The sequence below is a fragment of the Dipodomys ordii genome, unplaced genomic scaffold, assembly GCF_000151885.1.
Source record: "Dipodomys ordii isolate 6190 unplaced genomic scaffold, Dord_2.0 Scaffold28, whole genome shotgun sequence".
In the NCBI taxonomy this organism is placed as follows: domain Eukaryota; kingdom Metazoa; phylum Chordata; class Mammalia; order Rodentia; family Heteromyidae; genus Dipodomys; species Dipodomys ordii.
In genome coordinates, this window is record NW_012267244.1 from 11,659,134 (window position 1) to 11,668,855 (window position 9,722).

Genomic DNA, 9,722 nt, shown 5'->3' on the forward strand with positions numbered 1-9,722 from the left:
CAGGTGTGACCACCGCCCTCCAGGATGGCCTAGATAGCCCAGGCGGGGCGACTCTCGGGCCACGCGGAGGTCATTCCCTGCCCCTGTCTCTGGTCTGCCCCTGTGCCTGGACTGTCCTAGCTCTGCTACAACGGAGCTGCACCTGTGAAGCGAGCTGGATAGGGCCAGGGGAATTAAAGGTGTGCTTGGGGGGGAAAGAAAAGCTCCGGAAGGAACGGATCGAGGCCGGCCAGAAAGCCCAGGGCGAGGCCGAAGTGGTCGCTGCTGCTTTAGCGGCTGCTCGGGCTGAAGCTGCCAGGGCTACGGCCACCGCCTCCTCCGGGCGGGCGGGCGGGCGGGCGGGCGCGGGCGGGCGGGCGGAGTGGGGGACTCTCCGGGCGCTGACATTTGCAGGCTGCCCTCCTGATTGGTCCCCTCGCCGAGCTGCTCACGGGTTCATTCAACTGTTAAGCACCTCCCCGTCTCTCTAAAGGACATTATAATGCAAGAAGCCCCCTTTTTAACCACAAACCGAATTTTCTTTCATTTAGGTGATCTATATATATCTATATCGTATAGCTTATAGCTTATATCTATTTTAAATAACTTAAAGCCGCTAAAATTTGGGGGGGAACAGCTTTCGCCCTGGAGCGGTGCGCGATGCTGTCTCACGCCGACCTCCTGGACGCCAGGCTAGGTGAGTGAGCGCCTCTCGCCCCGGCAGCCAGGAGAAGCCGGGGCAGGAAATTGTCAATTTGTTCCTTATTTTACCTTAATGCGCCCTAAATGGACTAATTTCTTTAAAAGTAATTGTGCTGTATTAAAGTTTAATTTGATTTAGCATCGTCTTTAAAAAAAATCTATGGAATATGTAGATCCCAAAAAGGAGTTGGGGGAATGTTGTTACTTTTTTTGTTTTCCTTATTTTTTTTCTTCTCCCCTCCCCTTGATGTTTTTGAAAGGCGATCTGCCCCGTGATCATTTGTTTTTGGCGGTGTTTCTTTTCTCTCTTCCCTGTGCTCTGATCTGGGATTTCTTTCTCCTCTTTTTCCCCCTCTTTTCCCCCACCACTCCTTTCTTCTTCTCATCTAAGGGTGGTTGAATTATTAAAAAAAAATCTTGTGTGAAGGAGAAGCTGCTGACACCGAGGTGGATTTGCTAAGTGTGCTGGTTGAGAAAGAAACGCCAAATTCGTCCTCGCGCACACTCCAGCCTTTTACCAGGGACTCCGTGTTGCCAATGGCTGAAAGGAACGGGCCTTTTATTTCTCTGGAAAGAAAAGTTGAATTTTCTAAAGTTTGATTCACTGTTGTGTGTACAGAGTTTCTTTAATGCTATCTGGGGTACTAGGCTCTGGGTTTCGGGTTTGGGGAATCTTTGCTGATGGATGTGATTCCATTTTCCAAACCCTTTCTCTGATTTGAGAGGGAGGCGGAGTTGATTTGGGTTGACTGTGCGGGGTGAAAGGCTTGCGGGGACGTATTCATCTTCGGCAAGAGAGAGGGACTCGGGGTTGGAGATAAGAGTTCTCCAGTTTGCCTAAGCGCAGGTGGAATCCTTTAACTTCTTTCTGGCCGCCCGCGCCTCTTGTTCGAAGATTTGCCTCCGATTTCCTGGGGCGCCAGGGACACGGTTTATGAAAGGGACCCGGACGCATGCTTTATTGCCCGGCTTGGGGGTGTTTTATTGCGGGGGACACGAAAGCACGCCTGGTGAACTACAGGAGCCGGCTGCCGAGAGAAGGGAAGGAGCCGGGATATGTCATGTTACCCTGGCTGTCCAAATCCTGGGGAACCCAGCAGATCGCCTGGGGAGCTTCGTCCCTAGGACGGGCGAGGACGCGGCGGGAGCCGAGGATGGGGCCGCGGGTGGACCGAGGAGGGAAGACGGTCCCCCGTGGCATCTCCAAGAAATGAGTGACCGAGATCCCTTTGCCTCTTCAGGTATGAAAGATGCCGCCGAGCTTCTGGGCCACCGGGAGGCGGTGAAGTGTAGGCTGGGCGTGGGGGGCTCCGACCCCGGGGGCCATCCAGGGGACCTGGCGCCCAACTCCGACCCAGTGGAGGGAGCCACGCTGCTGCCGGGCGAAGACATCACCACCGTGGGCTCTACTCCCGCTTCGCTGGCGGTGAGTGCCAAAGACCCAGACAAGCAGCCCGGGCCCCAGGGCGGCCCCAACCCCAGCCAAGGCGGCCAGCAGCAGGGCCAGCAGAAGCAGAAGCGCCACCGCACGCGCTTCACTCCCGCGCAACTCAACGAGCTGGAGAGGAGCTTCGCCAAGACGCACTACCCCGACATCTTCATGCGGGAGGAGCTGGCTTTGCGGATCGGGCTGACTGAGTCCCGAGTGCAGGTACGCAGGCTTGGATGTGGAGACCGACCGGACCGAAAGGCGAGGGCGGCGGGAGGGCTTCTGCAAAGGGACCTTACTCTTCTCTTCCCCTACCGCGGCCCTGGGCAGCGCTCGGGTCATCTACCGGTTCCTAGCTCTTTCTCTGCCCAGAAAATTACTCCCACCTCGCCCCCCCCCCCGCCACATGCCATCCCCCAAAGGACTTGCGAGGCCAGTCTCCAGTACAGCACCAGCAGAGCCACGTCCGGGTGGAAACTCTCTTAAAGGGTAGCCAGGTATTGTTGGGCTGCTGGGTTCGCCCTTCTCTCCACACCGGCATCTCCCAGGCGGCTAACCCCGGGGTAAACTTCAACACCGGCTCTACTTATTGACAAGTATTTCATTACCTCTTAATGAGTTTGTATTAAGCATTTAGATAAATGGGGAAAACGCACACAAAACATGAAAAAGGAAGAAATAAGGTGTAATGAGTTTTTTTTTAAAGCCACTCAGACCTCACGGTGTGACTTTAATCTCAAATATCGTCCTCTCCCAACGCCCAGACAAAGTATTTTGATGTTTTGCTAAGGTTCTGAATTTGGTGGTCTACCAATAAGCTAGAGTGGCTGGAGATCTTCTCCACAGTCCGCGGTGCAAGTCCTGTGTGCTTTAAACAAAATAAATAAATAAATAAAATTTCCCTAAGGAAACTTGGGAGTGTGATAGTGGGAAATGAAAGCTTTCTGATGTAGCTACCCAATCAAGAAAAACAGAAACAAACAAAAAAAAAAAACCTCAAACATTTAGGGCTAGAAGGAAATCATTGTTGAACCGTTATCATCCTGGCACACACAACGTTGTAAATTATATGTCACCTCAAAAATCACACCGATAGCTCTTCTGAAAATTGGGGAATAAAAATATAATCCTAACGAGCTCCAGATTTCGCCCCCTCCTCACCCCCGCTTTTCAAAAGGACAAAAACAGTAACAAGTATTTTACGCACAGGTGCAAGGCCAAGAAGCATTCTCTGTCTTGAGTTATCCAGGGTGCTGAAATTCTTCCTCTGCTGTCTAGGACCTCACTATTTGTCCAGTATCCTGGGCGTCAACCGCACTAATTTATTAAACCAGTGCTACCTTTGAAATTAACGTTAGAACTCTCAGTTATTTTACATTTAATTTAGGAGACGAGAGACCAGGTAACCATAATCACAATGCTGAACAATTTTGTTTTGCTTTGACAATTTATAGCTAAAAGGCAAAAAATAGTACGCGTTTCTGTTCTAGTAGCAAATGAACGCCATCAAAAACTTGAAATGGTTAAATTAATAGATTGATATTTTGTTCACTATAACTCTAGGTGGTTTTGTTAGTGAGCTCTGAAAGGCCTTAACATGGGCAACTGAAATAATGCATGGAAAGAGTATTAATCGAATTGTGAAGATTAATTATTGTAATGCCCTTTAAATATCTCACCTTTCACCATTTTAAAATCCGAAGTTGAATTCAAACATTCACGGAAAAAAAAGCGATCTCAGTAGTTCATAAAGATAATACTTGGATGTCAGCTCAATATTAGAGGCACAAAATTAATAAATTTGTTTTTTGTCCCTCAAGAGAAATGTTAAGTATTAATTTTTGCTTTAAAGAGTGAAATGTTGTGTCTTAACCCAGACATACTGGTAATTAATTCAAATTACAATGGAACTTAGAATCACAAATAAAATCTAATTGGACAACTAATTTTATGAAAAAAGAAAACGGGTCTATTAAACTTTATTAGGTCTTCCAAAGGTTAATGACAGTGATTCTTTTGATAGAAAAAGTTGTAAATGAAATAAAATATAAAGTGTGTGGTAGAAATAGTTATTTTGACAAAGTACACAAAAGAATATCCAAGAAGAATGAGACAAAATATGCTAATTGTTCCAGCATAATGTTCTACCAAAGATAATAGCTTGAAGCTTATGATAGAAACAATTTAATAGAATGGCAACTTCAATATTTTTTAAAATAATATTTCATAGTTTAAAAAGTAATCAGATCACCATAACCTTCTTAATTAACATTTCAAAATGATTAACATTATGTAATGTAATACAAAAATAATTTATGGGAAATGTATTTACTTCACTGTTCACTATACCACTGCTCCTTGACCAAATTCAAATTAAATAGTAATTGGCTTATGTTCTTATATGATGAGTGCTTCATACTTTTCTTTGTAGCTAACAGATTGTCACACATTCTTTGCAGTATGTGGGCCACTGCACTGATTAAAAGTGATCTAAACATTTAATTCATTGTAATTGTTTGTTTGCAGAGATGCTTTTTTATTCTAGGCTAAATTATTCAATATATTTATTTTGTCTATACTTGGTATATATCACACTTTTAAGTATTTATTAAAGCACCTCTACCCACATGGAGGCCAATTCTATTCTGATAATGCTCCCCTTTTCTGCCTACTGTAATAAAAACCATTCCTTTTATAGCATGCCATTATTAGAAACCAATTTCAGAATTATTTATAACCTGGAATGGCTTATTAAGCAGCAATGCGAGAATCATGCAAATTACGCGATCAAATGCAATATAATAAGCATAATCATTAGTCTCTAGCACGGATTAATTAACTTTCAATATTTTATTTACATAAAAACCAAATCAGTGAAATAACTTCTGCACAGTCAGGCTTGCCTTTCAATATTTTATATGAACAAAAATAATGTGCTGTAATTCCATTGACCGTGTCTCCCAGAATGGCCCTGTCACCTGCCACATCTTAATAGGGGGACAAGCTGAGAGTATTTTCTAGTTTTCTAATGGAATGAGAAATTGCATTTTCTTCCTCTCCCAGCACTATTAAAGTGTAATGAATTCGGCCCAGAGTTCACGGCTGGCTGATCGAAATGAACCTGAGATCTAGGCTTTAATACAGCTCCCCAGATTTCCTCCCAAATCTTCACATTAATCATTTGCTGGATTCCAATGAGATCTTCATAAAGCGTTTGCTTAGAGGGGGGAAAAGTAATATTCTTTCCTTTTCCCCCTCTTTCTCTATTTCTGAGCCATTTATAGCTGGGGAATTAAATGGGCTATATATTTTAAAATACATTTACAGTATGTCTATATTACTGTAACAGCAGATATCATGAAAGTGGATTTTTAGATTCTAACCTCCATTAGATTCTCACTGTTGTATTAAGCATTTTCGAAGAAGAGCTGCATTTCAAACTAAGTACAAAGTTGGCCCGTGGCTGCGGTTAATATATTTCCTGGAGTTGTCATCTGTGCCTTCTGAAAATCTCCCTTAGGTTTTGCCTGCATTTTAATCCGTCATGCTCTAGTTTTCAAGTGGAAACATTCACATTTTAAAAACATATGCATCATAGCTTGGAACAGAGGTGCTCAGATCCCGTGCAATTTTTTCCCCCAACCCCAGTAAGCCATGAAACATAAAAAAATTTGTAGCTATCATTTGACTACTAACCCTTGAACATAATTGAGCATGATTTTTTTTATTCTTCCTGTAACATTTAGTTCTTTAACAGCTGTTTTTTTTTTTATCCCTTTCTATGTGTGAGCAGATTCTGGATTCAGAAACCTTTCTGGCAGTAATGTTTGCTATTGAAATTCCTCTGGACAAATTTCCACCACCACCACCATCCCTGCACTTCTTTCTTTGATTTCTTTTTCCACTCCTTTTTCTACCTCATCCCCTCCAATATTTTAGGATTCACGGGCACTTAGAGGATGTTAGGAAGTCTTAGATTTATCAGATAACTTTGAAAATATATTTGTGTGTTGCATGTGAGGTGCAGGAATCATTTGGACACAGATCCAATCTCTGCCAAGGGTGCCCTGCCATCTAATGTTCCCTTCCCCCCTTCCCCCATCCAGTGTTGGCTGGGTGCTGCAAAGGTGCTTGTGATGGCTTGTCACTCCTCCACTTCGGAGGTGTGTTCTCCATCAAAGGCCCTAACAGCTCAATCCTGAAGCATTGATCCCATCCACTATCAAGGACCTGTTGTCTCATTAATCGGTAACACTACCTCAGGGGCTGTATTGAGAAAAGGATGCTGAGTATTTGCCCTTTGCAGATAGTGGGGTAGGCAACATGTAGTAATGAGGTAGGAACCAGGGAAAGATCAAGTGGTGGATGATGTCCCCCATAAGTTATGAAAGCAAGAATCAGTTCAAAGAGACATCTAGATTGCAATATGGTTGGCTTTGGCAGGTGGAGATTATGTCTTGGCTTACAAGGGTGCAACACAGCTGAGAACTGGTGGTTTACCAAGAAAAAGGGCACGTTTGTCCACACTTGTGATACTTCATTTTGCAGAGCAGAGTGCTTGGGTTGGACTAACTGATGAATCACCTTTTGGGCCAAAAATAGTATGATGACTAAATTGTGTTGGCCAAATTCTAAGAGGAAACACAGACCTTGATACTATATCCCACATTATTTGTATTTAGTCACAGCACACTTGCGGCTGGCAAGATTTAAAACTGAATGTCTGCCAAGTAGGCATGTTGGCCACTATTATTTTCCTCCTTGAAGATAAAATTTTAAAAAGTGGAGATGGATAGTCATCTTGGTCTTGTCGCTTAGTACATATCATCCAGACACAACTCTTTCCCTGTTATACTGAATTTCCCATCTGTAGGCACAAACTTGCCTGGTAGGATCTGAAATTCCTGAGCCTGTTAGGCAAGAAAGTGTAGGAGGCTTATTTTCATTTGGAATATAGTTTATCAAACACATCTCTCTGAAAAGGACCTCTGGGTTGGCCTAAGCAAAATTAAATTTGTTTCATAACTAGTGTGAGTTTTAAACTTCACCTCTTTTTTTATTGGCATTGGTTGGAAAAAAAATTGCTTGTAGTTTATAAATGAAAGGGAAGACTACTTGAAGGTACCAGAGGCCTTATTACTTGAGATTCTCATTAAGTTACTGGAAAAAAAAAACAAAAACAAAAACAGTCTTGAAGGTCTGGCGGCTCAGGGCCCTGGCAGCCCACAGAGACCAGACAAAGCTGTCCTGACAATGGTTCCCGGTGAGCCCGGCTGCGGTCGCACCCAGTTGTAACTGTGGGAGGAATCAGAAGTCAGCATGGCGACTCAAACAAGCCTGCACCTCAGTGGCTCACTTTTCCATACGATCACTATTTTAACCTCTCTGTCCTGTCAACCGTGGTGGTAGGGATTTTCCTTTGTCTTTCGATTTTGAAACTGGCTATGTCACCCACGGCCTTTCATCAATTTCCAAATGTCCAGCGTTTCTAAAAATTCTATACCCCATCAGTGTTATAAGACATGCCATTAAGCCACATGGTACACGTGTTTATCTTCATTTGTACACCTGTGGGGCGAGCCTTGACACTTGCCTGCCTGCAGAACTGTGCATGTGTGCAGTGCACAGGCCGTGCCAGGGTTGGGGGGCGGGGACGCGGTGAGCTTTGCACGGGGTGATGTGTTGGCGCCACGCGTCAGCGCCAAGGGGCACAATCACTTGAGGGCGCGGGAGTCAGCGCCTCGTGGGCGCAAGAAACGTCGGGTGGGTTGTAGATGATGGCGAGCCTAGCCGGGTGTGGGCCCAGCGGAGCCAAGTGGAGCCGATCAGAGGGGTCCGGCCTGCAACGTAGCCCGCATCTGACTCAGGTTTCTGGGCTCCAGCCCCGGGCCGCTGTGGTCGGTCGGCTCACTCGTCGTGCTCTGTCTGTCTCCCGCCCTGCCCGCTCCAGGTCTGGTTCCAGAACCGACGCGCCAAGTGGAAGAAGCGCAAGAAGACCACCAACGTGTTCCGCGCGCCCGGCACGCTCCTGCCCACGCCAGGCCTGCCTCAGTTTCCATCCGCCGCCGCCGCCGCCGCCGCCGCCATGGGCGACAGCCTGTGCTCTTTCCACGCCAACGACACCCGCTGGGCGGCGGCCGCCATGCCCGGCGTGTCTCAGCTGCCGCTGCCGCCCGCGCTGGGCCGGCAGCAAGCCATGGCGCAGTCGCTGTCCCAGTGCAGCCTGGCGGCCGGGCCGCCGCCCAACTCCATGGGCCTGTCCAACAGCCTGGCGGGGTCCAACGGCGCCGGGCTGCAGTCGCACCTCTACCAGCCTGCCTTCCCCGGCATGGTGCCCGCCTCCCTCCCCGGTCCCAGCAACGTCTCGGGCTCGCCCCAGCTCTGCAGCTCCCCGGACAGCAGCGACGTGTGGCGGGGCACGAGCATCGCCTCGCTCCGCCGCAAGGCGCTAGAGCACACAGTCTCCATGAGCTTCACTTAATGCAGCCGCGCCCCGGCCCGCTTCGCCCCGGCGCCGCCCCAAGGGCCGCCCCGAAACTCTTGGGCGCGCGCTGGGCCCCTCCCCAGATTCCCCGTCCTGGGCCCCTGCCCGGCGCCCTGCCCCGTCCCAACTCGTTCGGTCCTGGCTTCCACCCTCCACTCGCTCGGGCTTCCCAGCAAGCCCCGGCCCGCCAGGCCAACCCCTCGCCTGACTTCGCTGGCCCGCGCTCCCCACGCCTCCCCCCAACCCTCGTCCCTTCCCACCCCTACTCCCCTTTAGGCCCAGCCTCCAGCGCCCCCATCCCACCCTTCCGCACCCCTCCCTCCCGCCTCCCCTTCCCCGGCTGGCCCTGGTCGTGCTCGCGCCCCGCTCCCGGCCTTCTGCTGGGCTGTGTTCCCACCCACGCCTAGGACACGACGCCCACGACCCCCCTCGCCCTCCCTTCGCCTCTTCCCCGGCTCCTTCGCTCCCCGTGCCCCCCCTCCTCCTGCGCCCCACCGAAAGCATCCTTCCCGCCATTTTACTTACCAGGGAGTCGACTCAGGATCTGAAATCAGACACCAATGGACTGGTTTGTGGGCAGAAACACACACACACACACACATACACACACCACTCTCAGACACTACACACGTGTGCGCGCACACATACACATGCATCGAGGTCACACATGGACGTGTTCAAGGGACAGCACAATGTTAGAGATTGTTATGTTCTAGGAAGACAAGCATCTGCTACCAACCGCCTCTTCCGAGGGCCCAATTGATACCCTTTGATTTAACCTTGTATTCTTCCTCTCTTGCTCACCTCGCCCACCCCCCTACCCTTGCCCTGGAGTGTCGTGGCACATCCACGCAGCCCTCTATTGGCTTGCAAAAGAACGCTGTCGTTTGATCTTATTTTTTCTCCTTAAGCCACAGCCGCGTGAGGGTTTAGGAGGGAAGGCTTCTCAGGAGGCGCGTGCCAGTGGGTTGAGTGACTGGAATAGACTTCCTCATTTTGATCAAGTCTTTATAAGGATGAATAAAATACACACTTAAGGAAAGTTCCCTTTTGTAAAAGCAAAAGCCACATCTCTTTTCTGGATCCTTTAGGACTGGGGTTTGTTTGCTTCCTTTTCCGTTTCTTTCC

General features: G+C 48.2%; 1 protein-coding gene across 1 annotated transcript; it reads left to right on the forward strand.

Annotated features, from left to right (window-relative positions):
• Nucleotides 1–496: 496 nt before the first annotated feature.
• Otp (orthopedia homeobox) lies at nucleotides 497–8,631 on the forward strand. The gene is made up of 3 exons (XM_013015861.1): nucleotides 497–676; nucleotides 1,923–2,332; nucleotides 8,061–8,631. The coding sequence occupies exons 1-3, from the start codon at nucleotides 640–642 to the stop codon at nucleotides 8,589–8,591; spliced, it is 978 nt and encodes a 325-aa protein (XP_012871315.1). The 5' UTR covers nucleotides 497–639; the 3' UTR covers nucleotides 8,592–8,631.
• The last annotated feature ends 1,091 nt before the right edge of the window (nucleotides 8,632–9,722 follow it).

What these genes read in the sequence shown, in the direction of transcription:
- Otp (XM_013015861.1), top strand. Translation starts at nt 640, where the DNA reads ATGCTGTCTCACGCCGACCTCCTGGACGCCAGGCTAG. An exon ending in CCTCCTGGACGCCAGGCTAG is followed by an intron (nt 677 to 1,922) that starts GTGAGTGAGCGC and finishes TTGCCTCTTCAG; the next exon opens with GTATGAAAGATGCCGCCGAG. An exon ending in TGACTGAGTCCCGAGTGCAG is followed by an intron (nt 2,333 to 8,060) that starts GTACGCAGGCTT and finishes TGCCCGCTCCAG; the next exon opens with GTCTGGTTCCAGAACCGACG.